Genomic DNA, 27,006 nt, shown 5'->3' on the forward strand with positions numbered 1-27,006 from the left:
TTTCTTTTTAATATCCTACCTCCAGACAAAAATAATATTAGTATTCATTCATTTAACAAATACATACTGAATGAACACCTACCCTGCCCTCTGGAATGTAAGCTCCATGGCAAGGGCTTTGATCACCACTATAGCACTATTGCCTTTAAGAGAACCTGGCCAAAGTGGGCACTCAAATATTTGTTGAATGAATGATTATGACAGATACTTCACTAGATGCTGGGATCTATCATTCAGTCATTTATATAGTAGGGGAAGGCAAATACATATTATGTCAGGTGGTACTAGTGCTATGAAGAAAAAATAAAGCAGAAGATGGACTGTGAAGGAGGATGTTATTTTGTTGTGGGCATCCACACTGAGAAAAGGTGGACTCCCACCCAAAATTCAGCTCAGATGTTGAGACTGATGAAGTCACACACATACCAAGGTTGTATGACAGACTTTATTATTCCCATAATAAGGCTTTCTGGGGAAAGCAGGGCAGCTCCCAAGCAAGTCCAAAAATGGCCTGAGAGAACAGAGAGAGGAGACTGGCTTGGGGGTTTTATGGTGGTTACGGGGTAGGGCCAGGGTGATGGTTCTGCATGCAGTTTGAATTTCCCACAGGTGGCAAAGCAAGAAGCAGCCAGGCTTTACTGCACAAACGTGGGGCAGAAGGGGAGGAAGGAGTGGGGTAAGGCTTAACAGCTGTCGGCAATCAAACATCAAAGGTGGACTCAGACTCTATGACACATTTTATAGAGAGAGATCGGGGATAGCCTCTGATAAAGAGACATTTGAACAAAGGCCTGAAAAAACTGAGAGAGTGAGCCATTATTATGAAGTTATTTGGAGGAACATCTTTTCTAGCAGATTTAAAGGCTCAGAGGCAGAAGAGGACTTGGTATTTTCAAAAAATGGCAGAGGCCATTGTAAACAAAATAGGATCACCTGAACTCCATGAAGCTAACATCTAGCGCATATTGCGAGAAGCAATTTTTAAAATGCTAGCTAGCTAGCTAGATATTTGCAAAATTATGTTAATACCATATTCACTTTAGGAATGTGACAAGGATGCCCAATATCATTAACTACTGGAGTTTCAACTAGGAAAAGAAGACAAAGACAGAGTAGGTATAACAACTGAAAAGGAAGGAAAAAATAATTTTTTCAGCAGAAAACATGATTGACTTCTTGGAAAACCCAAGAGACTCTATAGTTAAATTATCAGACTGAGTTCAAAGAGGTTCCTAAATATAAATATTACTCAGCCATAGAAAAAGAATGAAATACTGCCATTTATAGCAACATGGATAGACCTATAGAATATCATACTAAGTAAGTCAGACAAAGACAAATGTATGATTTCACCTAAATGTGTAATCTAAAAAATACAAATGTGCTCGCTTCGGCAGCACATATACTAAAAAATAATACAAATGAATCTATATACAAAACAGGAACAGACGACATAGAAAACAAACTTACTGTTACCAAAGGGGAAGCGGGTGGGGGAGGGATAAATTAGGAGTGTGGAATTAACAGATACACACTACTATACGTAAAATAGATAAGAAACAAGGATTTCCTGTATAACACAGGGAACTATATTCAATATCTTGTAATAATCTATAATGGAAAATAATCTGAGAAAAAAAATATATATAACTGAACCACTTTGCTGTACACATGAAACACAATATCGTAACTATACTTCAACAAGGGAAAAAAAAGTTGCTAAATGTAAAATCAATATACAATAATGAGTTGTATTTCTACATACCAACAAAAAATAGGTTAAAAATGTAAATCTGGCAGGAATTCCCTGGCGGTCCAGTGGTTAGGACTCCGTGCTCTCGGGGCCAAGGACCGGGATTAGATCCCTAACTGGGGAACTACGATCCTGCAAGCCTCGGTGGCATGGTCAAAACCAAAAAAAAAGGAAAGCTGAAAAGGATACCAATTACAATGTTACCAAAAGTACACAGCAGTATTTTTATTTAACAAAAATTATATATAACCTTTATGGAGAAAATTATAAAACTGTTGAAAACTCAAAGAAATCAAAATAAACGTACATCCAGGAAGATGCAATCTCACAGAAGTATCAATTCTCAAACCTATAAATTCAATTCAACATCAGTCTAATCCCAGTAGGGCTTTTATAGAGCCTCACCAGTTCATTTTAAAATATATGGGATTGGGCCTCCCTGGTGGCGCAGTGGTTGAGAGTCCGCCTGCTGATGCAGGGGACACGGGTTCATGCCCCGGTCCGGGAGGATCCCACATGCCGCAGAGTGGCTGGGCCCGTGAGCCATGGCTGCTGAACCTGCGCATCCGGAGCCTGTGCTCCGCAGTGGGAGAGGCCGCAGCAGTGAGAGGCCCGCGTACTGAAAGAAAAAATATATATATATATATATTTGGGATAGGGGGACTTCCTTGGTGGTCCAGTGGTTAAGACTCTGCACTCGCAATGCAGGGGGCCCAGGTTCGATCCCTGGTCAGGGAACTAGATCCCGTGTGCTGCAACTAAGACCTGGTGCAGCCAAATAAATAAATAAATATTAAAAAAAATAAAAGCAGACTCTCATTTGCTTTTGGTTTTAAAAGCCCAGCTTCCTTTCAGTTTCTCTGTGATGCCTCCGTGTGGCTTGTTCTACCATTCATTCCAGGACAATTTACTGAACACCATCAATGTGCCAAGCATTGTACCAGGCCTACCCCAGTCAGCGGGGACACTGACTGACATATGAACAAACAATTAAAATAAAAAAGGATAAGTCCTATCAGTATTACCCTGTAAGGTATTGTACATTAGAGGACACTTCATATCACAAACACAAAAATAAATTTACTAAAGAACACATGAATTTCTGGTACTGGCCAAGATGGAATAAGCCCACAACAGGCTATTTCTTCCACAATTCCAAAATACAAAACTTGGATAAAATACAAAAAGCAACTCCCAGAACACTGTTGAAAATTAAACCATTTTGACTGAATGGTTGAAGAGGGAAGTCAAAACTTGAAGAATGAACAATACTGATGATGAGTTTCCTGATTTTTCTTTCCTCTTTTATCCGAGGCAGTCTGGGTCACAGAACTACGCAATGGGCATGGACAGCAAAAACTCCCAAGAGACAGTTCTTTTTGGCCAGAGAACCAGGAAAGGGAGCCTCAGCAGGCCACAGTGTGAAAGTCTCCATTTTTTTCTTGTTTCTTTTTTATGTCTTGGCTCTGCCCAGAGGCTAGTCCCAGTGCAGTCAGAGCTGCACTGCTGTACCAGTGGTATCAGGGTAGCTGTTACCTAAAACACCAAGGAAAAATGATTCCAGAGGAATCAGGAAATGGGTTTCTTGTGGTCCCATTTTTCTCTCTTTTCTCTTGGTGCTTCATCTGGAGGGTGGCCCCAGCTGTGAAGAACTACATTACAGTCTGGGGTGTAGGGCACTAAAACTAAGAAAAACTGGTATTTGTGGCCAGAGGAAGCAGGAAAAGGGGTGATATTCACAGTATTCCCTTATTAGCTTATTAATGTCTGTAAGAATTTTGAATGTGTATCCCAAATTATCTTACACTCCGTTCTGTGTTTTGGACTTTTCCATTGTCCAATCTTTGAGTTCACTAATACTTTTCTGTGCTGTGTCAAATCTCTTAGTAAACCTTGGGTTATTAATTGCATCTAGTTTTTAGTCTAGAATGTACATTTGATCTTTTTTTTTTTATAGACTGAAATTTTTCTGTTGAAACTGCCCATCTTTTCATCCATTTTGTCCATTTTCCTTTTTTTTTTGGTTGTGCAGCATGCAGAACTTCCCTGACCAGGGATTGAACCCATGCCCCCTGCATGGGAAGCACGGAGTCTTAACCACTGGACTACCAGAAAAGTCCTCTATTTTTTTTTTAACATACTAATCTGTTAAAGTCCTTGTCTTCCATCACCAATGTTTTGATCATTCATGAATTAGTTCCTATTATTTGTTTTTGCTTATGTTTTATCAGTCACTCTTTCCTACCCCTTACTTCTGCTAAGATGGTATCTTTCACCAGTGAGGATTTCCACCTTTCTTTTGTTAGGCAGATGAAGTGTGAGACTGATTACCTCACTGTAATCAGAGAAGGAGCTGGGTTGGGGCTCAGTTGCATTTTAAATAAAACTCAGGCCACTTCTACCTAGAGTCTGTTACTCTGTTACTTCCGGGATTTTAATTCAGAGCCTGGCAGATCTCTGCCTCCTCAATCCTGAAAGATGGTGTGGGGTTCAGTTCTTCCCTTTCGTAGATTTGAGCTCCATGAACCCTCAAAATCTGACAAAATTTTTTTTTTTTTTTTTTGCGGTACGCGGGCCTCTCACTGTTGTGGCCTCTCCCGTTGCGGAGCACAGTCTCCGGACGCGCAGGCTCAGCAGCCATGGCCCACGGGCCCAGCCGCTGCGCGCCATGTGGGATCTTCCCGGAGCAGGGCACGAACCCGTGTCCCCTGCATCGGCAGACGGACTCTCAACCACTGCGCCACCTGGGAAGCCCCCTGACAAATATTTTTTATAGAACACTTCCCTCTAAGCAGGACTTAGGTATGTATATACCTTATGTGTATCTTAGTCTGCAGACGACTTCACTGTTTTTTACACTTAGATCTTTACTCCATTTGGAATTTATTTTTATTTAGGATGTGAGATAAGGGAATGCAACTGGATTATTTTCCATATGTGACTGATGGTTGCCCCTGCTCCTCCCATCATCCACACCCCTTTCTATGTAACTCTGCAGTTTCTGCAACTGAAAAAGCTGAGTGTAACCCCTCTCCCACCCTTGACTTTTGGGTTTGGCCATGGGACTTGTGGATTTTAGACATGTAATGCAGGCAAGGCTTACATCTTGTGACTCTACCGTCTCCATGAGAAGGACATACCCTGACCAGCCTGCTAGTACAAGAAGAACGAGACACACATGGCACAGTCTTCTAAATGGACTGTAGACCTATAACTTGAAGTAGAAGCAACCAGCTGAGCCCAGCCTAGATCAGCTGACCCTCAGGTCAAGCCCAGCTGAGACAGCAGACGCCCCAGCCAAACTGCATAAGTATGAGCACCTTATAAAGATTAAAGGAGAAATATGTTTAAAACACTTAGCACAGTGACTGGCACAAATAGAGCCCAAGATAAATATTAATCAAATTTTGAAATAAGGTATTAAAATCTTTTACAAACTTATGCATAAAGTAAAGTAGTTCTCAAACATGACTGTCCAGCAGAATCTGTTGAGCTTGCCAACGTTGAGCTTCCTCCCTCGAAAATTCACACACACCCCCAACAAACACCCCACATGTATTGTTTAGGTAGAGACTGACACCATGACAACTGTATTTTCCTAAATACCTTGGAAAAGGAGTTGAAAAACTTAAATATACCTTAGCACAAAACTTGGAGAGACTCATGATAAATGATATACATAATTCCTTAAATTAAGTAGAGTTTTGTAACATAAAAGAATTCATCTTCCCCTGTGGAATTACTACTGATGAAATACTTTCTCAGGGACTCAACAGTGCTTCTTTTTTTTAAAAATATTTTTTCTGAATTTTATTTTTTTATACAGCAGGTTCTTATTAGTTATCTATCTTACACATATTAGTGTATATATATATGTCAACCCCAATCTCCCAATTCATCCCACCACCCCCACGCCCACATCAGTGCTTCTTAATCTTATAAATATTATTTTAACTCCGGCATGAAAGAAATATGCGCATATTACACGTCAGAGATAGTCTCCGTCATGGAGTTTACCACTAACGGGAGTTTAGATAACTAATTATGCAGTATAATTTTAAGTAGTGATAAGCACAATTAATTGTTTTCCTCAAACTACGCCCTTATTTTCTAACTCTTCGACATGTTGTTTCTACCCCAGGTGTAAGCCCTCAAATCTCAGCACTCTCAGAGGGCCTCTCGTAGCTAGGATCCAGGGGCCCATTCATCTCCTTTTCCCTGCCTCTTTTCGGTCGTCTTCATCCTTCTATCCAACATCACCTTCCAACAAGCAACACTTAAAACAGAGGTGGACACCAGGGACCCGCCTCCCCAAGCTCTCTGCACCCGAATCCCACCCTCCCACCGCCAGCCACGCCTCTTACAGACCAGGAAGCTTCTCCGGACGACGTAGTGGGATTCACCGGAAGCGCTCGTCCGGAAGTGCAGAGTTCCCGTGTCCGCAGGTTTCCTTCCGCGAGACTCCAACGAGGGGGGAAGGGGGGAGCGCGAAGGGGCCTGCAGTGCATTCTGGGGAAGTCTCAGCGCTCTTGTCTTTGTTTCCGGCTCTAGAGCCGAGTTTGGTTTCACAAAAGCTCTTCCAAGGTGCGGTTCCCGGGTTCCCGGGTTCCCGGCTCCCCACAGAGGCGCACATACTTCCTCCCTCGGTTTTCGGCTGGCGCTGGGGTCCTGCCAACGCCGCCAGCATGTCTGGGGTGCGCGCTGTGCGGATCAGCATTGAGTCTGCCTGCGAGAAGCAGGTCCAGGAGGTGGGCCTGGATGGCACTGAGACGTACCTGCAGCCGCTGTCCATGTCCCAGAATCTGGCGCGTCTGGCCCAGCGGATCGACTTCAGCCAGGGTTCGGGCTCCGAGGAGGAGGAGGCGGCGGGGGCAGATGGCGACGCGCAGGACTGGGCGGGCGCCGGGTCCAGCGCGGATCAGGACGACGAGGAAGGTAAGGCCCGTGTCTTTTGCTCGAGTCTGCTGGCCGGGTCTGGGGGTCCCGGTACCCGCCCAGGTAATGTCACTCTGCCTCTCCTGCGCCAGGTGAGATGCTGTGCGTGGAAGTACTTCGAACGCAGGTACGCGAAACATTAATTGTGCTCTTCGTCACCTGGACAATTTAGGGCACTGCATGACTCTTAATACTCCTTATTCTTCTGCAGGTTTCCTTGAGTGGGAGCGCTTGAGGGACACTGTCACTGGTGAAGTGTTTACGTTTTTAATAGAGCGTCTGTAGTGTGGCACACCCTGGTTCAGAGCCCAGTAGTTCACATCTCGGCTGTGATACGTATTAGCTATGGGACCTTGGACTAGTTACTTTGTTTCCCTGTGCAAGGTGGATGATTATAGTAACACCTACTGAAAGGAGATTTGTATTGACTGGAGTATGTGATAAGATCTAAGAGGTAGGCAGAGGCCAAATCATGTAGAGCCAGTAGGCCAGGATAAGCATTTGCTTTTTATTAGAACGACAGCTGAAAGTTTGAAGGATTTTAAGTAGACAGATGATTTTGTTTACAAAAGATCACTCTGGATGCTATATAGTAAATGGATTATAAGGAAAATAAAACTAGTTAGGAGAGAATTATAGAAGTATGTGTGGTTTTTGTATTCTTATTGTCAAGAATAAAAAAACATTAACAGTTCTTGAATTAGTTATGTGAAGAAACCCTGTGTAAATGGGCATTTAAAGATGGCATTTCAAGCCAGTCGTGTTAGGACAATTAGGGATCCGTTTGGGAATAAAAGGTAAATACTACCTCAGACCTCACACAGAAGTATTTCCGCAAGGATTGAAATGCAAGTGAAGAGAATAAAACAAAATATTGGAAAGAAGTTATAATCATATAACTTCGGGATTAGGAGAGATCTTCTTAAGCAAGATAGGAAACACAGACATTATAAAGGAAAAGATAGGTATAATAATAGGTATGTTAATTACATAAAATTTTTAAATAATAATGGAAAAATATGCCATAAACAAAGTAAAAAGATAAATGACAGACTGGGAAAAGTATATGCAACACATATGACACACAAGTGGTTGACACCCCTTATGTTCAAAGAGTCCCTTGAAACTGAAAAGAAAAAGGCAATTCATTGGAAAAATAGGCCAAAGATATAAACAGTTTGCTCACAGAGGAAAGACTTCAGATCTCACACTAGTAGGGAGAAGCAAATGAAAATATCATTAAGATACTATTTTCATGCATAAGATTAGTAGCAATTTAAAAAGATTGTTAATATCTCGTATTGGGAATGTGAATTTTTAGAGCCTTTTTTTTTTTTTTTGTGGTACGCGGGCCTCTCACTGTTGTGGCCTCTCCCGTTGCGGAGCACAGGCTCCGGACGCGCAGGCTCAGGGCCATGGCTCACGGGCCCAGCCGCTCCGCGGCATGTGGGATCTTCCCGGACCAGGGCACGAACCCGTGTCCCCTGCATCAGCAGGCGGACTCTCAACCACTGCGCCACCAGGGAAGCCCTTTAGAGCCTTTTTGGGTGACAGTTTGGCAGTTCAGTATGTATCAGAATCTTTAAATGCGCATCTCTTTTGTTTGTTTGCTTGTTTTTGTTTGTTTTTGGCCACGCCTCACGGCTTGTGGGATATCAGTTCCCTCACCAGGGATTGAACCCGGGCCATGGTAGTGAAAGCTGGAATCCAAACCATTAGGCCACCAGGGAACTGCCAGTGTGTATCTCTTTTGAACCACTAATATCATGGCTAATGATTTAACCTACAGAAAAAGTTGACGTATACACAGATGTGTGTTCAAGATGTTTACCACTGCTAGCGTTGTTGCAACCAATCTCCATGACAATTAAACAAAAATGAGTAAACTTACTGTACACCGATGTTCCAGAATATCATACAGTGTTAAAAGGATGAAGTAGATCTGGAAGTGTCTCTAGGACATATTAACTTGGTGGGGTGGCGGGGAGAAGCAAGCAACAGAAAAATGGGAGTATATGTATGTAAATGCATAGGAGAACATTTGGACGGGTACGCCCCAACTGTTAATGGTGACTGCCTGTCAGGAGGGGAGAGAATTAGGCGTGGGGAATAAAGGGAAACTTTCACTTTTTACTCTATAACTCTATTGTTTGAACTCTGTACAATGAGCCTGTATTCATGAAATTTAATTTTTAAAAGTGATTAAGAGGTTGGAAGATGTGTTACTAGTGTTTACTATCTGAATGCTGCCATTATAGGTCATTTTTATTTTTGTACTTTTCTGTGTATTGGAAACTCAACAATTACTTTTTCAGGTTTTGAAAGCTGGAAGAAAAAAAAAGTTATTAAGAAGGCTTGCATAACTCTTACAGGTTGAAAGCCTATCATGTTGTAATGTTAGAGTTAACTTAGGAAATTAGATATCATATTTGTTTTGACATTGTAGGAATACTAACTTAAATGTTAACCAAGATTCAAGAAAGGGTGGAGAGAATGAGATAAAATAGGGAACAATTTAAAATAGAATTCATTATTTCTTCTTTTAGTACTTTTAAACCTCTAAATGAGCCTTCTATAACTAATACCTGTGTATTTCTCTTTTTTTCTTTCTCTTTTTAGGGTTGGTGAAATTTCAGCCTTCCCTTTGGCCTTGGGATTCAGTGAGGAACAATTTGAGAAGTGCCCTGACAGAGATGTGTGTTCTCTATGATGTTCTCAGTATTGTTAGGGATAAAAAATTTATGACTCTTGATCCTGTCTCTCAGGATGCACTTCCTCCAAAACAGGTATTTGTGGGATTTGATTGAATAATGGTGCCATTTTCGTAAGTCCCAGGACCATCTTTTAGACTGTGTGCCCATTGTTTCCTTTTCCTTAAATGCAAAATTAAGTCCAGATGAAGATTTAAAGATTAACTCTCTTGAGTTCTCCAAAAACTCAAAATCCGGTACTGTAATATTATCAAAAAATTGTGACATTTTTATGAAACTTTATTATTTTGACTCATGCAGCAGCCAGAAAACTTTTATTAAACTTGGCTTTTTGGAAGTATGTCTCCATGAATTGGTAGTGATTGTGGATATATATAATACATAGATTTTGATTTCTCATCAGTTTTCCAGTTATGGACTTTGATCTGAAGTGTACTGAGTGCCTCGAAAGAGTGTACGTGTGGGTCGGGGGGAGAGTGGCATACATAGGAGAGGAATGGCAGTACGGAGAGTGGAACCTAACCTAGGCTGGGCCAGGTTGATGCAGTGTTAAGTTCTGATTTATAGTCCACTGTGGTGATTTGGTTTAACACAAATCTTTATTTGAGTTGACCAAAGAAATAGGTTGCGGTTATTTTAAAAAAAAAATTATTATATGTGCTTTTCGCCCTTCTCCGTGCTTTTCTTTAATTTTTAAATTTTCCCTTGAGTAGGTATTTTATTGTTGAGAAAAGTGTATCATTTTAAAATCATTTAAAAAATAATACAGAGCTACACTTTTGGATTGTTTTTGATAGAATCCTCAGACGTTGCAGTTGATATCTAAAAAGAAGTCACTTGCGGGAGCAGCACAAATCCTACTGAAGGGGGCAGAAAGACTGACTAAATCAGTCACTGAAAACCAAGAAAATAAGCTACAAAGAGACTTCAACTCTGAGCTTTTGAGACTGCGGCAACACTGGAAACTTAGAAAAGTTGGAGATAAAATTCTTGGAGATCTGAGCTACAGAAGTGCAGGTATAGATTGTTGTTTAAAATATAGTTTTTCAAAAACTATAAATGGTAGGTTGTAATGTTACCTTTTTGGATGGGAAGCGGGGCCGCACCACATGGCTTGTGGGATCTTAGTTCCCGGATCAGGGACTGAACCTGGGCCCTTGGCAGTGAAAGTGCCGAGTCCTAACCACTGGACTGCCAGGGAACTCCCACATATTCTTCTGTAATAATATTATTTCTCAGTTACATGTTACGTTTTGAAGTTTTAATTTCTGTGCCCATAAGCCTGAAAAAGCTAAAATTACCCTTATCACAACCTATGTAAATATATGTATAAATAGTTTATATTCAATTTGGAAACACTTTAGATACATTTAATTGAAAGTTTAGAGATAGGGTTTATGTGCTCATATACCCTGAACCATAATTGACATTTAAGTCAGAAATAAGGAGGTAGGGTTAGAGTTCTCAATCACAGGCTTACCAGTAACCCTCAAAAACTGGGCATAAATGGAGAAAAGAAACTTCTGTATTCTTCCTTATTCTGTTTTTCTCCCTAAAGTCTGCTAAGCTGTTTTCATATCCTGGGTGAGGAGAAACAGTGGTGAAAACACTTCGCCTTCCTTTTTCTATTCAGCCAGGGTTGCAACACTAACTTAAGGAATATACTTTGTTGAAGTATATCAGAGTTTAATCTTGAATATCTTTTGGTATACATTCTTTGTTGTTGAGCTATGATATATAATAGCAGGTTTTTCGAGGTAATTATGGTACTGTCTTTAAGCTGCTGAAGTATATTCAGAGGATACAGGAAAAGTTTATGAGTCACAGTTCAATGGGGTAAAAACTTTGAATGTCAAGGGATAAAAAAGCAAGGAGCCCTGGCTGTGATCACTGGGGTAACAATAGTAGAGTGATATTTTAAAAGGATTCATTTGTCAGAGCAAGCCATCATTATCCCAAAATTAAAGGAAGGTAAATTGAGGTAGTTAAGTACTGGAGGACCTACATGCCTTAACGTTGATGTGAATTGGGAAATTTTGAATTCTGAAGGTAAAGTTCTATCACAAAGATGAATTCGAGATGACAAAGACATTTTTACATTAGGTAGTCTGTAGAAGCAGTGCTATCTGGCTTTGAACACTGTAAGCTCTTCCCAACAAATAATTATGTGCAAGAACTTTACCTAATTTCTCTCTATGGGATAGTCACCTGTGTTATAAAAGGATTTGATTACATTCTGGTTTTAACTGCAAGAAAATCTTGAACATCTTCCCCTGTTATAAAACAGCAGTTACATTTATCTACCCACTCCTCTGGTAATTCAGCAGCCCAAAACAACTATCCCAAACTTATGCCCTACATAAAAAGATATCACATGAAAGTCTAGGAATTGGTTGAAAAAACGGTGGTATACACACTTTCCTTTTGTCCTTCTCTTACTGAATTCAGAACCCTTTAATTGCAACCGTATTACAGAGACTGAGCTCCAGAAGTTTTTAATCTCCAAAGTTTAAATTTATGGAAGTATCTTCTAGAATTATATTCATTTTGTCAAAACTCCATTTGAATAAAACAGTTTGGATGGCCTGTAGAGTTCATATTATTATGATACCATTAGACTAAGGCATGTTATTTTTTTAAGGTAAATAACTCTTTTCTCCTGCTTCCTTACTTCCTTTTGTTTACCACGCCTCTCCCTTCCCCCAAAACACACGTTTTTCATGGGAACTTAATTTATGCTTCAGTGATGTGTATGTGAAATATTATTATACACTTAATAATTTGTGTTAAATTAACATGTTAACTGGTTTTCATTTTGCTATTTTTAATACGCCTTTAGGATCTCTGTTTCCCCATCATGGTACATTTGAAGTAATAAAGAATACAGATATTGATCTGGACAAGAAAATACCTGAAGATTACTGTCCCCTTGATGTCCAGATTCCTAGTGATTTAGAGGGGTCTGCATATATCAAGGTATTTGTCAAAGTATTTTTCAAGTAATTTCTTACTAATAGCCCAGAAGCTGATGTGCTAACATTTTTTCATGTTATTATCATCACATAGGTTTCAATTCAAAAACAGGCTCCGGACATAGGTGATCTTGGCACAGTTAACCTCTTCAAACGACCTTTGCCTAAATCCAAACCAGGTATAGTTATGTTCTATCCTCTAACTTCTGGTCTTATCTAAGCTTATATTTACAAATGAACTGAAGATAAACATAGATAGGAAAAATAGGTACTTAGGAATAAGAGCAATTGGAAATGTAAGTATTTATAATTTGTTAATTAACCATTAGTGAATAGCTGTGTGATCTTTTTTTAAAGATTGAACTTATTTACCAGTTTTCTCTGTGTAAAAGAAGTAAAATGTTTTATATGCCATAACCCACTGTTTTCTAAACTTTTGTCATATGTATCCAAATCATCATTTAAGCTAGTTAATACCTAATATAATTAGTTAATTAATATATACGTATGTCCCTGTCTTTCAGGTTCCCCACATTGGCAGACGAAATTAGAAGCAGCACAAAATGTTCTCTTATGTAAAGAAATTTTTGCACAGCTCTCTCGGGAAGCTGTTCAAATTAAATCACAGATCCCTCACATTGTGGTGAAAAACCAGATTATCTCTCAGCCCTTTCCAAGTAAGTGCAGCCTACCCTTTTGAGATTTATAATTAGGACTTTGTGGTTTGGGGAACAGGACAGAGTGGGTAGCTATTTGGGTGTGCTGAAGGAACAGTTAGAGCAAAGAGGTAGTGTGAGGTCCGTAATAACAGCCAATGAAGTATGCAACACAGTCTGCACTGCTGACTCTGTTCTGGGTCCTCAGTAGTGTCACTCCTGGGCTTTAAACAATATAAGTTAAAGTTTGTCCTAGCAAGGCTGTTATTGAGTAACAATTGCTTTGAGGTGTCTGTGCCAGCACCATTTGTGGAAGATTTCTCAGGGATCCTGTCTTATTGTCTAAATGAGCTGTCAATTAGAAAATGCTTAGTTTAAAAAAAATTTTTTTATTTTAATTATTTATTTTTTAAAATATTTTATTTATTTTTTTATTTGGTTATTTGCGCTGGGTCTTAGTTGCAGCAGGCGGGCTCCTCAGTTGTGGCTTATTTGTGGCATGCGAACTCTTAGTTGCGGAATGCATGTGGGATCTAGTTCTCTGACCAGGGATCGAACTCAGGCCCCTGGCATTGGGACCGTGGAGTCTTTGCCACCAGGGAAGTCCCTAGTTTTTATTTTTTTATTGAGGTATAGTTAATGTATAATATTATATAAGTTTCAGGTGTACAACGTAGTGAGTCACAATTTTTAAAGGTTATATTCCATTGATAGTTGTTATAAAATATTGGCTATATTCCCTGTGTTGTACAATATACCCTTGTAACTTATTTATTTTATACATAGTGGTTTGTACCTCTTAATCCCCTGTCCCTACATTGCCCCTCCTGCCTCCTTCTCCCCACTAGTAACCACTAGGTTCTCTCTATCTGTGTGTCTGTTTATTTTTTGTTATATTCACTAGTTTGTTTTATTTTTTAGATTCCATATATAAGTGATACACAGTGTTTGTCTTTCTGTGACTAATTTCACTTAACATAATACTCTCAAACTCCATCCATGTTGCAGAGGACAAAATTTCATTCTTTTTTTTTATGGCTAAGTAGTATTCCATTGTATATACACCACATTTTCTTTTTCCATTCATCTGTTGATGAACACTTACTTTGCTTCCATATCTTGGCAATGGTAAATAATGCTGCTATGAACATTGGGGTGCATGTATGTTTTCCAATTAGTGTTTCTGTTTAGAAAATGCATAATTAAATATCCATAATATTCCTAAATTTGTAGAGATTGAATTTAAAATATTATTCAAAAGCAGTTAGACTTACCTAGAGATCAATTTGTAATTAGCTGCACTTGTTTTTTACATAAATTCTGAGTATCTTCTTAGATCTTGTCAAGGGAATAGGTATTAGGAGTGAAAAATTTCATCCTGATTCTCATGGGAACAGGGAACGATATGTCTTCTAGTCAGTAAGACCAGATGTTAACTCTGTGTTTCATTTCGTTTTTAATTTAACATCTAGAAGAAATAAATTAACATATAGTTTCCGTTCACCTGTCTTTAGCCACAGCTCAAAGTCAGCAGCCACATTGTAGGTGAACAGAATTTGAATTGTTAAAATATATGGTAGTTTATTATATTCATGAGTAGTCATTTTGGTGTAAAAATGTTGATCACGAAAGCGTCCTTTTAAAGTTCAGAATGTATCTTTTGAGAATGGGCTGTGATTATACTTTATGAAAACAGTTTGTGCCTTTCCATATTATAGGTTATTTATATCTGTCCTTATTTTTATAAATAGGCTTGCAGTTATCTATTTCTCTGTGCCATTCTTCAAATGATAAGAAATCCCAAAAATCTGCTACTGAGAAGCAAAGTCCAGAGGACCATCTTTATGTCCTAGAGCACAATTTGCATCTACTGATTAGAGAGGTAATGAAGTAAATGTTTTTCCTTGCATTGTGGTAAGAGTATCCACAGCAGTGAATGTACACACACTCCCCTCTGCTGAGTCCTCATTATTCATATAGCGATGACGTTCAGTAGCTGTGCTGTGAAAGATCCTTGCTATGGGCTCAGGGAATACAGAGATAATCAGAATACAGTCTCTATCTCCAAGCATAGCTTCTAGTGGCAGAAGTACACCACAGGTTTTATAGAGAGGTGTAAGAAATGCATGCTAGAGGGTATTCTGATTGGGTAATCAGGGAAAATATCTTGCCAGAGCCCGTGAAAAGGATTACTTGAGTTATTTCAGGATGTATTCTACTTACACATCATCTAGAACTATGTTTCCAGAGTGCTGGTTCACAGTTTAGGATAATTTCAAAAGACTCCCCTGAAAATCTTTTAATAGAAGTACATATTCCAGCCTTCTCTGCCTCACCCCAAAATCTGGTTCAGTCGTTTGTGGTGGTGCAAGAATCAGTATTTTTTTATGTTCCTCAGATGGTTCTGTTGTAGCCAGGTTTGGGAACCTCTAATCTAGGGTATGGTGGAATAATTATCTATTGATTTCAGCTTGAGAGGGACCCTTCTCTTTACAAACTCACATTAAATGTGGCCTAGTAGATGTTAACATTTATCTGTGTGCCAAGGCTGCCTTTATGTGTGGTTCAGATCCATTGCTTTCATGTTTCCAAAATGTGAGCCATGTTTTGATCGAACATTGTGTAGTTAATATGTGGGTATTGGCTGTTTAAAACGGCTGTTCTTGTTACAGTTTCATAAACAGACCTTGAGTTCCATCATGATGCCGCATCCAGCAAGTGCACCTTTCGGCCACAAGAGAATGAGACTTTCGGGTCCTCAAGCTTTTGATAAAAATGAAATTAATTCAATACAGTCAAGTGAAGGGCTCCTGGAAAAAATAATTAAACAAGCAAAGCATATATTTCTGAGGAGTAGGTAAGGACAGAGTTACTATTTTTCTTTGAAATTGCAGTCCTTTTTCCTTTGTTAGTTATCTTTATTAGTTACATTATTTTTGGCATGCTTTAATTTTTTCTCTGGGGAGATGGAAGTGGCTATGGTAGAAGAGTTTATGGTCGTAGATGGTCCTGTCAAGTTTGGGGAAGACTTAGTTAGCGCCATTGCCCATGTAACTTAATATATTGTTTCTAACACTGGCACTAATGTTTCCAAAGGTGACTGACTAGGGGACCTGCCGTGGGACACCAAACTTTCTTCAGTAACCCGTCCATGGGATGCTCTTCCTGAACTGATTTAAACCTTTTTTGAAGCTTTCCCTATTTTTTGGTTGTCACACATTTCAGGACTTTGGACGGCACTTTCCTATATGTTGACTTATTTAATCCTTAGCTCTGGGGCAGATCATGTTAACCCATTTCTACTGATGAGAAGATTGGGGTTCAGAGAAGTTGTGCAACATGCTGAAGGTTACACAGCTAAAAGGTTAGCAAAATCAGGATTTATGCCCACGTTTATGTAACCCCAAAGCTCATTTTCTTTCTTCCATACACATCATTTACAAAAAAAACTTGCATGATTGGACCTAAATGAATGTCTCACTTCCAAATGCTAAAGGGTGCTCTTCTATTTTATTATTGGGCGCTTAGTGAAGAGGTCTGTTTTTACTTCATTCACGATTGCGCCTTGGTGGTACTCAACAGGTGTGGGCACACTGTTTTTGTGAATGACATTTGATTTTTGATTTTTGTTTTTTTCCTGTTAATACAGTCATGGTTTTATTAGCATATTAGTCTTTGGTCTCAGAATGGAAACTTAGTAAAATGAATTAGGAAGACATGTTAGAGACAACAGCATGATACAGTGAAAGGAGTAAGGAGTTTAGGGTAAAAGATGCATTTAAGCCAGGGCTCAATGACTTGCTAAGTAACTTTGGGCAAGTTAGTTAATATCTGTGGCCCTCTATTTCTCTGGCAACTGGGGGTATACGAGTCTGGTCTTAGGATCAAATTGAACAGTATATACAGAAGTTCCTTATAAGCAGTAAGAATATTATATGTTAGATTATTGTTGTTACTTTCCATTATAAAAGCTATTATTTTGAGTATATTGTTAATCTTGCAAATTTCTGATTAACCATAAAGTTAAATATTCCCTGAAATAAATGAAGGGCATGGAAAAAGTTATCTTTAGAACGCTTATAAATTTCTGAATAGTAGTTGTAATCTTGGAAGCAGCAAAGTTTTAAAAATATTCCCTTTTCTCCCCTTATATATAGAAATAATGTTCCAAATGTATCAACCCATCTGTATAATTCCATACAATTAACATGTTCATATATTTTTACATACATTTGAGCCTTGAGCAACACAAGGGTTAGGGGTGCCACCCTCTCTATACAGTTGAACTTACAGTCGGCCACCAAATAGGCAGTTCCTCCTTCTCCCAGGTTTTGCATTCGTGGATTCAGCCAACCAAAGATTGTGCATATTGTAGTAATTATTTAGTGAAAAAAATTCTCTTATAAGTGGACAGGTGCATTTCAAACCCATTGTTCATGGGTCAACAGTATATGTGTCAGGGCATGTGTATCTTTTTTATTTTTTAATAAATCTGGTATCATAAAGTTTTATACCCTGCCTTCAGAGATATTTTAATAGCTGTGTAATAGCCCATTGTGTGACTAATCCATGATTTCATTTAACAGTTCTCAATTGCTAGATACTTTTTTATTCCCAGTTTGTTGATAGATATAATACTGAGATCAAAACTCTCACATACATATTTATCTGCTGTAAAAATTTTTGAAGCACTGCCAGGGAAACAAATCACAGAAAAAGAAGGTAAAGTTAAAAATGGATTGAAAGAAACCAGTACTAGAGCAGAAGCAGGATAAAAGAGCAAAGCCCAAGCCTGTTGGTGTAAAAACCCCTTGTCCTCAGGGGCTGTTCTCATTTCTTCCATTTCCTTCTGGCTTTTCCTTCTCTTTCCAGTGAAGTGCTAGAATCACATTTTAGAAACTGAGGATCTCAGTAATTTGGTTAACTTACATATTTGATGCTTTGGTTCTAGGCAGTGGCTTTTCATTAGTGTGTATAAAATATAAAGGAAAGATTATTGGCTCTGGAGTTAGACTTTCAGGTTTTGTGCCCCAAACAGTTACAAACTTTGGGCAAGTTACTAAACATTGCTAAACTGCTTTTGTTCCTTCTGAAAAATGGAGGTAATGATAGTAGTGTCTACTATTGTTAGTAAGGTTAAAATAATTCATGAAAGCACTTATTATAGCAGTTGGTACATAATTATCGCTGTATGGATCTTATTTTTCATTTATATTTACCATATTTATCTTTTATCACTTGAAGGGTCTTATTTTTCATTTATGCTTACCATATTTATCTTTCCTGGAGTATAGGTTTTAATTGTGCAATAAGTCTCTCTAGGTTCTCTTGAAAATGATTATAATTCCATGACAGTAATGGAATTATAATTCCAGGTGCGGGTATGTCCCAAGTCACTTGTTACCAGGAATCAAGTACTGATATTGATTGTGAGTAATTATGAGTAAATTATGAGTAATTTATATTCTTTACAGAGCTGAGGTTAGTACCCTGGAAGTATACTTCTCACTTGTGTTCTGGTAAGATTTTCTGAGTGGCAGAAAACAAATGGAGTTAAAAGGAAATCAGCGTGGCGTGAGAATGTGCCGTGATGTGAAACTGAGAACCAGCACATCAGAGCTACATCTGACCTTTCTTTCAAATCTTTGCTTTTCAAATGATGGTATTTTCAAAAAGTAGTCATCTGTTTTTCAAATAATCGTAAAACTGATAAGTGATTTATCATCTTATTATTTTATATGGTAACTTTATAAAAATTTTAACTTATTTTCTTTAAAAGAACTGCTGCAACCATTGACAGCTTAGCAAGTCGCATTGAAGATCCTCAGATACAGGCTCACTGGTCAAATATTAATGATGTTTATGAATCTAGTGTGAAAGTCTTAATCACATCACAAGGCTATGAACAAATATGCAAGTAAGTATCAAAAAGAAGTTGTTTAATATGTTAAGTTGCTTTTTATGTATTGATGTTTGCTGAGTGATTATATCAAGATTTTGGTTTTTATTTGCCAAGGTGGCATAACATGCAAGTAAATTATGTCAGCTGTAGAGTGTTTTTAAGAATGAAAGGTAAGGACTTCGCTAGCAGTCCAGTGGTTAAGAGTCCGCGCTTCCATTGCAGGGGGCGTTGATTCTATCCCTGGTTGGGGAACTAAGATCTCACATGCCGCGTGGTGCGGCCAAAATACACAGGAAAAAAACAAATAAACCAAAAAAAAAAAGATGTAAGAATGTCTAAAATAGTCTCTGTTAGGTAAATGTCACATATTTGAGCTGTGGTAAGGAAGGAACCCCAGCTTTGAGCGGAAAGCTGCCACGCTTCCTCAGACTCCGATCCGCTTCAGTTCTTGCCTAGAGGCTGTGGCTAGTCTGGGGTATTTGAGGTGAGGAGGGCCGTTTATATTAGAGCCTATCCTTTCCATAGTGTGCCTAAAACAACCCCTGTGTCTTAATCCAGTTCATGATTATGCCCTTAATGACTTTTGTCCCCAGCATTCCTGGAGGAGCAGTCTACTTGATTTATATTCATAAATCACAAGTTAATATACAGATAGTAGATTGGTGGTTGCAGTGGTGGGGAGTTGGTGAAGGTGGTCAAAAGGTACAAAATTCCAGTTATAAGATAAATTAAGTTCTGGGGAAGTAATGTACAGCATGGAACCTATAGTTAGTAATACTCTATTATATATTTGAACGTTGATAAGAGAGTAATCTTAAAAGTTATAATCACAAGAAAAAGAAAATTAACAACTATGTGAGGTGATGGATGCTAAAAAAACTTATGGTGGTGATCATTTTGCCATATATACAAATATCAAACCAGTATGTTGTACACCTTAAACGAATACAATGACATTGTCAATTATATCAGTAAAACTGTGGGCAGTAAAACTGTTAATATAATTAGCTGGTGGCCATGAAAGACATTTTGGGCTTCCATTTCAGCCTCTTTGAAAATTAACAACTAGAAAGATGGAGCTGAGTCCCCTCCTCCAGGTCAGTCTGAGAGAGTGAGTATGTTTATCAGGGTCTGTATGTTTTATATTTCAAGCTTTAGTTGCTTTATTTCAGGCAGACGTAACTAGCCACAGTGGTCTCTCAGTGAGCAAAACACAACTGGAAACGAAATCACCACCCTCAGGAGTCGGGGAATATAATAATATATACTATAATAATGTATAGTATAATAACACTATATTTTAATAGGGATGTTTTAATTCTCTTTTTTTATAAAAATGAAAGATAGTAGACGAACATGATTTAAAGATCAAATAGAGAAGGGAAAAGAGTATACAATGCAAAGGAAATCAGTCTTGAAACTTCTTGGAAAAGGTTGGTGGAGTGGATCATGGCTTTCTTCCCCCTCTACCTAAAGAAATAATGAAATAATTGGGGTGCCTTGGGGGTGTGGTGGGAGAGGAAGTGTTGAATATATGAAACAAAGTTAGTGTACGTTTTTAACTGTTAAGGCTAGGTGACGGGGTCATCGGCTTTCATTATACTATACTTTTGTGTGTGTTTAAAATTTTCCATAATAAAAACTTAGTGAGCACAAAGGAGAGGAAAAGAAAAAATTGATCAGCATTGAATTATTTACATCTAGAACTAAGACCAAACAACTATGGGATTATGGTTATAGAATCCAGTGTAAACGTTCTAAACTTCTGTGAAGAAAGGTTTGTGATAATGTAGCCTTGATAGAATCAGGACAGGAGAGGAAGTAGAAGGAAGTGTAGAATGCCCTTTTCCCCATCTTCTATAGCTGGTGGGGTCATCTTATGCTATTTAAAATTGAAAGTAATTCTCTTTCTTAAAGCTCCCCAACTTTCTATTGTTGACCATTTTAGTTGGATGCCAGCAAAATAATTTGTACATATGTAAGCATATCTATAGGATAAACTCCTCCAAGTGTAACTGCTGTGTCAAAAGATAAGGACATTTAAAATTTTGATTAATGTTACCAATTCGCTTTTCAAAGTGGTTACAAATCCCTCTTCCTCTTTTTGTTTAAAAAAGGAGAATTTTAAAATTTCGTTAGATTTATAAGTCTTTTCCTTTAAGCCTTCTGAATTTTTGTGTTTTTTCTTGGAAAGAAATATGTAAACTTCATCAAGATTACAGTTTTATATAGGTAGTTGCCAAAATGCTTTATTCTTAAATATTTGCTGTAAAACAAAGTTAGAAAAAAAGAGGTACTGTCAAATGTGGAAAGAAATAATGCTATTTTTTTCCACATTTGTTCATCTAGGTTATTTGATTTGGAGAGTTTTGTGTTTCATGTACGTGTCATATGCTAAAAATTTATAAATTAGCTTGGAAGAGTTTTGTGATCTGCGTATATATTCATTGGCTATTTTACGAGTTTCTTTGTTTGACCTTAGCTTAGTTTATAGAGCGTACGTATTTTGACTTGTTTGCTGATTACTTCAGGAGAGAGTGACGTTAACAAACCCTATTTTCCTTTCTGTATGAGAATTCGACCTTTGGTTAACTCTCGCTCTAGTCTCCTAGTAACTTGATAGGGAAAGATGCCATGTGTGTTACTAGGCAACATTGCTTATGGCAGAAATGATCCCAAATTGGTAAAATGGTTCTGGACTGGGAGAAATTATAAATCCCTGATGGGGACAGCTTTGGATTTCCCAGGATGGCGTGACTTCTAACAGTGGGCAGTGTCTCTGGTGGGCACCCTGGAAACCATGCCTGTGGAGCTGTTAAGGGTGCGTGGCTCCTGTGAGGAACCAGGTTGTTGCGTCAGGGCAGGTCCCACGTATTCTCAACGTGGATCTCATTTCATTGCAGCAATGGTGTATTGCTGCAGTGTTGACAGCTGGAAGGCCTGCCGTAGAAGAGGAGCAAGGGCTGTTGGCCTGCTGGCACGCTGTGCTTCCCCCACCGTATCCTTCTGAGTAGACTGCTGCTTCGTGGCCTACAGTAGTTTAGAGAGAGTCTGATGGTTTCCATTGAACCTAAGAAAACTCTCCCCCGTGGGTGTTGGTGTAGGTTATCAAAACTGTCTGTTATATTCTTTTTCTTTGACGTTAAGGTTTTTGGCATTGTGTAAGGTAATTTGCAACATTTCTGATGTTTAGTATATGTGTCTCTAAAGGTCCATTCAGCTGCAGTTGAATATTGGAGTTGAGCAGATCCGAGTCGTACACAGAGATGGAAGAGTCATCACTCTGTCTCATCAGGAGCAGGAGCTGCAGGACTTCCTTCTGTCTCAGGTAATAGTTACAGCTACAGGTCTTGAGCCCCTTCCACTCATAACTAGTGAACGAACACAGTGGGGAAGAAGTACAGTTATTTTTAAAAAGCCATTTTTTCCTGCCACCTAATGTCTAGTGCACATTTTACAACCTACGGGCTAATTGAAAGTGTTGACAAACTATCCTAGATTTGTTTCTACTCTTAGTTTGTATTTAAGATGCAGGACCAGTTCTGAGACTATCAGACTTTTTTCATTTCTCATGTTAGCCAAGATATACCACCCCTCCAGGACCACGTGAAAGTTTAGAATTACTAACCCAAGAAAACCAGAGAAAGGGAGATCAGATACGAAGCTATAGTGTCCATTCTCCATAATGATAAGTGGAATGTTTTCCTCTTGAGCCCTAAGCAAGTGTTCCTCTTATTAAGGGACAGTATGGAGAGTGCCGTCACAAACCTTCTTTGTGACACTGGACAATTTTCTGGACCTTTCTTTCTTCGTCTGTAAAGTAAGAACAGTATTTTTCCTACTTCTTCATGGAGTTGTGATGACCCATTGAAATATGAGTTATGGGAGAAAGGGTAGGTTTTGAAATGCTAATGAATCTTTCACATAAAACACATATTTATGTTTCACATAAAATTTTTTGAAAATACTGACACACTTCATCCTAGAAGCAATAATCTTTTATACTGATGGCTTACGTGGTACCAAGGGAAAAAAATGCATTCGTGAGGTATGGCAGCTCTCGGTTGATTGCACCTAAAATGGCTTTGGTCGGCTTACGCATACACGCAGAAACATATTGAAAGCCTACTGAATAGCTTCCAGAACTGATGAGAAGTCTAGAGAATAAGACTTGCAAATGGATCAGGATCAAAGGAAGCTAGATAGAACCACAGCCAGGGCAGTGCCACTACTGATGCCATCCCAGCACTACTGCCTTCATCGCTGGGACAGAATGCACTCTTGAATTGCCCCGTGTACCAGTCAGGGTCTTAACCGGAAATAAGTGGCACATTCAGGATAATTTCAAGAGTGTCTGTTTGCTGAGGACCTAGTTATAAAAGCTGGTAGTGTAGCCATATGGATCAGCCTCCCAGGACAGAGCAGGGTGGAGAGTGGACTTGAGGGGGTTAATGGAAGATACTCAGCTGCACACCCTGCTACTACTTACTTGTTGCTTCATAATCAGTGATCCAGGTGGGAGGTTCCAGTTGGCCAAGTTCAGGTTGTATGCCTGTCTTCCAGCTGCCAGTGGACAGGAAAGCGGGTATTAGGCTGTTTTAGCTTCTGCAGTAGAAGGTGGGGTGCTGTTCGCTTCCCTCAGGGGTCACACAGGAGGATTCCTCAAACATAAGACAGGGTTCCTGTGCTAGGCACTGAAAACCCCAACAGAAGGTTATTTTACAGTCACGATGTCAAGTCACTGCAAAGTAAATACCCACGCTGATTGTCAATGAAGTTTCCTTTTTCATTCACAGATGTCACAGCATCAGGTGCATGCAGTTCAGCAGCTAGCCAAGGTTATGGGCTGGCAGGTCCTGAGCTTCAGTAATCACGTGGGCCTTGGGCCCATAGAGAGCATTGGCAATGCCTCTGCCATCACAGTGGCCTCCCCGAATGGTGACTATGCTATTTCAGGTACTTTCTGCTTCTCTGAATGTGAAGAGACCTTTGGGAGTTTGGCCTTAACATTTAGCTTTAACAGTTACTCTACTTAATAGTAATTTATCTCTGCAGTAGGTGAGTTCATGCAGTAATTATACTGAGCATTTATCTCATCATAGCTGTTATTCAGAGCAACCGATTATTACTTCTCTTTTCTAGTAGTTATAAAAAATGTCTTGCTTGGCAACACATTTTCCTAAGAGATTACCTGAAAAATGCCAAAACTTTTAATGGATAAATGCTTTTTAAAAATACACTGCTGAGGGGCTTCCCTGGTGGCACAGTGGTTGAGAGTCCGCCTGCCGATGCAGGGGACATGGGTTCATGCCCCGGTCTGGGAAGATCCCACATGGCCGCTGAGCCTGCATGTCCAGAGCCTGTGCTCCGAAACGGGAGAGGCCATAACAGTGAGAGGCCCACATACCGCAAAAAAAAAAAAAAAAAAACACTGCTGGGGAGTTCCCTGGTGGTCCAGTGGTTAGGACTCGGTGCTTTCACTCCATGGTTTCACTGCCATGGACCCAGGTTCAATCCGTGGTCAGGGAACTAAGATCCCACAAGCCACATGGCCAAAAATAGATAGATAGATACATAGATAAAATATCTATACTGCTGCAAATATGCAAGAATAATATTTGATCCTAAAGATGGTCAAGGGATGGAACAGAGAGGTGTTTTATGAAACACCTACTATGAGTGGGGCACTTTGATAGGCATGTATACATACTGTCTAGTTGAAAATTATATATGGTTTTAGTGTGATCTTTTCTAATACCTGCTCTAAATATTTGAAAGAATGGATAATCAGAAATTCTTCCCCACAGGATCAGAGCTTGTGAATCTGCAGGCTTGATCATTGCTAGGCCCTTACTGATAATTTCTTTTCTTCTTTCCTGGGTTATAAAGCCTCATTAAAACCTAAAGTTTATATTTGGAATAATCTTTCCTCCATCCTTTCCAGTTCTGATTTTGAACATTTGAGTTTATCACATAGTAGGTATATATTAACCAAGTCATTGAATGATTGGGTTGTCAAGTATTTTAGAAAAAAATAATGATGTTCTGAAAATGTATATAGGACATTTGACTTTCCTAAACCAACATTCATCTTGCCACATTTTTATAGTGCAAATGGTAATTCATGAGTATTTATACCAGCCTAGTATCTATAAATTAGTAAATTTTCTTTCAGCATATTGAACCTGAAAAGCACTTTTACATGAGCACTTTCAAGTTGATAGACAAACAAGGTTTTTATACTCATGGAAAATGAAGTTGTGTGATCTTTGTTGTCTCTAGCTTGGAAAATGAGTATATTGAATTTTTGGTTTTGTTCCACAGTTCGTAATGGCCCTGAAAGTGGCAGCAAGATTATGGTTCAGTTTCCCCGTAACCAGTGTAAAGACCTTCCAAAAAGTGATGTTTTACAAGATAGCAAATGGAATCATCTTCGTGGACCGTTCAAAGAAGTTCAGTGGAATAAAATGGAAGGCCGGAACTTTGTTTACAAAATGGAGCTGCTTATGTCTGCACTTAGCCCTTGTCTACTATGATTTTCTTCCAGACCAGTTTCCAGATATTTTTTTCCAGAGAAGTTTCCAGAAACTTTGAGAAATGTTTGCAGATCAACTATAAGCACAAGGAAGAAGAATCTTCCAAAGGAGTATTGTTTTTAAAAAGTCATAATTAGCAAAAGTTTACCTAGCATTTTGAAAACTTTCACTTTATAAGTGACAAGTGCTTTGAAATGCAAAAGTTTATTTACAGTTATAGGGTATACAAGTATGGATAGATGTAAATACTTTTTTTTTTTAATGCAGTTAACTTGAACTGTTACTAACTTATGGATTTGAATTTGCTTTTTAAAATATTCCTTTGGGGCTTCCCTGGTGGCGCAGTGGTTGAGAGTCCGCCTGCCAATGCAGGGGACGCGGGTTCGTGCCCTGGTCTGGGAAGATCCCACATGCCGTGGAGCAGCTGGGCCTGTGAGCCATGGCCACTGAGCCTGAGCGTCCGGAGCCTGTGCTCCATAATGGGAGAGGCCACAACAGTGAGAGGACCGCGTACCGCAAAAAAAAAAAAAAAAAAAAATATTCCTTTGATGTTGACATCAAATAAAGCATATGGTTAAATTCCAGACACTCTGAACTCAACCTCAGTGAATTGTGTCTTTAATTGACTTGTTTCATTCCACTATTTATTGCTTAAGAGTATTTAAACACTCTTAAGACCCAGCTTTCATACAGGAATTCCCTCCAGTTGAGAGAAGCAGATCCTTTCCCTGAAGTGCAACAGAGTACTCTCCAGCCAAAGGAGCCTGTTCTCCACTCCCTACCAGAGCTATTAAAGCGAGCTCTTGTATTAGTGGATAAAGTACCTCTTCCTCTGATTGTCTTTGTTATGCATGCCTGGGTCTACTACTTTGAGAAATTCCTTGGAGAGTTCCAGCTGAAGGCCTGGAAGGCAGACTGTATCTTTAGTGTTTCCTCAGGTCCCTCCTTGGTCTGTTTTCCCACTTGAAAGACCTCATTTGCCTTGCCCCACTAGGCACCTGCTCCTGCCTGGCCCTGCCCCTGGCAGCCCTCAGCTTCAGCCAGCAACCCTGGATTGCTTCTTCCGACTAAAGATTTGTCCTGTCTTACTCCATTAGCTCTCTGCATTTTCCCAGGGAAAATACAAATGGAGTAATGGAATCCATTTTGCAAAGAATAAATAACATGAACTTCTTGGAAATAGTGCCCCAGTCCTAAAATATGTCTGAGGAACTTCACTTAATAATGTTCCCAGTGAATTTGAGGTTCTTGCTTTGTCGAGAAAGAATTTGGAGACAAAGTGATAGGTAAGAAGTGGATTTATTTAGATAGAAATACACTCAAACATGTGGACCATCTCAGAAGGCGAGAGAGTGCCCTGAAATATGGCATGGTTAATTTTTTTTTTTTTCCCTTTTGCGGTACGCGGGCCGTACCTTGCGGAGCACAGGCTCCGGACGCGCAGGCCCAGCGGCCATGGCTCACGGGCCCAGCCGCTCCGCGGCATGTGGGATCCTCCCGGACCGGGGCACGAACCCGTGTCCGCTGCATCGGCAGGCGGA

The 27,006-nt window shown here is 39.3% G+C and overlaps 1 protein-coding gene and 1 non-coding gene across 2 annotated transcripts; both read left to right on the forward strand.

The window, feature by feature from the left end:
* The first annotated feature begins 2,418 nt into the window (after positions 1–2,418).
* TRNAA-CGC (transfer RNA alanine (anticodon CGC)) lies at positions 2,419–2,491 on the forward strand. Its single transcript has one exon. It is a non-coding gene; the product is annotated as a tRNA-Ala (tRNA).
* A 3,745-nt stretch (positions 2,492–6,236) lies between these two features.
* MED17 (mediator complex subunit 17) lies at positions 6,237–26,905 on the forward strand. The gene is made up of 12 exons (XM_030883754.2): positions 6,237–6,688; positions 9,308–9,474; positions 10,197–10,416; positions 12,239–12,375; positions 12,466–12,550; positions 12,896–13,048; positions 14,779–14,909; positions 15,700–15,884; positions 18,807–18,944; positions 22,140–22,257; positions 23,726–23,885; positions 25,254–26,905. The coding sequence occupies exons 1-12, from the start codon at positions 6,439–6,441 to the stop codon at positions 25,463–25,465; spliced, it is 1,956 nt and encodes a 651-aa protein (XP_030739614.1). The 5' UTR covers positions 6,237–6,438; the 3' UTR covers positions 25,466–26,905.
* The last annotated feature ends 101 nt before the right edge of the window (positions 26,906–27,006 follow it).

This window comes from Globicephala melas, chromosome 8 (genome assembly GCF_963455315.2).
Source record: "Globicephala melas chromosome 8, mGloMel1.2, whole genome shotgun sequence".
Taxonomy (NCBI): Eukaryota; Metazoa; Chordata; class Mammalia; order Artiodactyla; family Delphinidae; genus Globicephala; species Globicephala melas.

Bases quoted from the DNA above. Each gene is read 5' to 3' on its own strand.
- MED17 (XM_030883754.2), top strand. From the start codon at position 6,439: ATGTCTGGGGTGCGCGCTGTGCGGATCAGCATTGAGTCTGCCTGCGAG. The intron at 6,689-9,307 runs GTAAGGCCCGTG...TTCTCTTTTTAG, and splicing joins GGATCAGGACGACGAGGAAG to GGTTGGTGAAATTTCAGCCT. The intron at 18,945-22,139 runs GTAAGTATCAAA...GTGTCTCTAAAG, and splicing joins GGCTATGAACAAATATGCAA to GTCCATTCAGCTGCAGTTGA.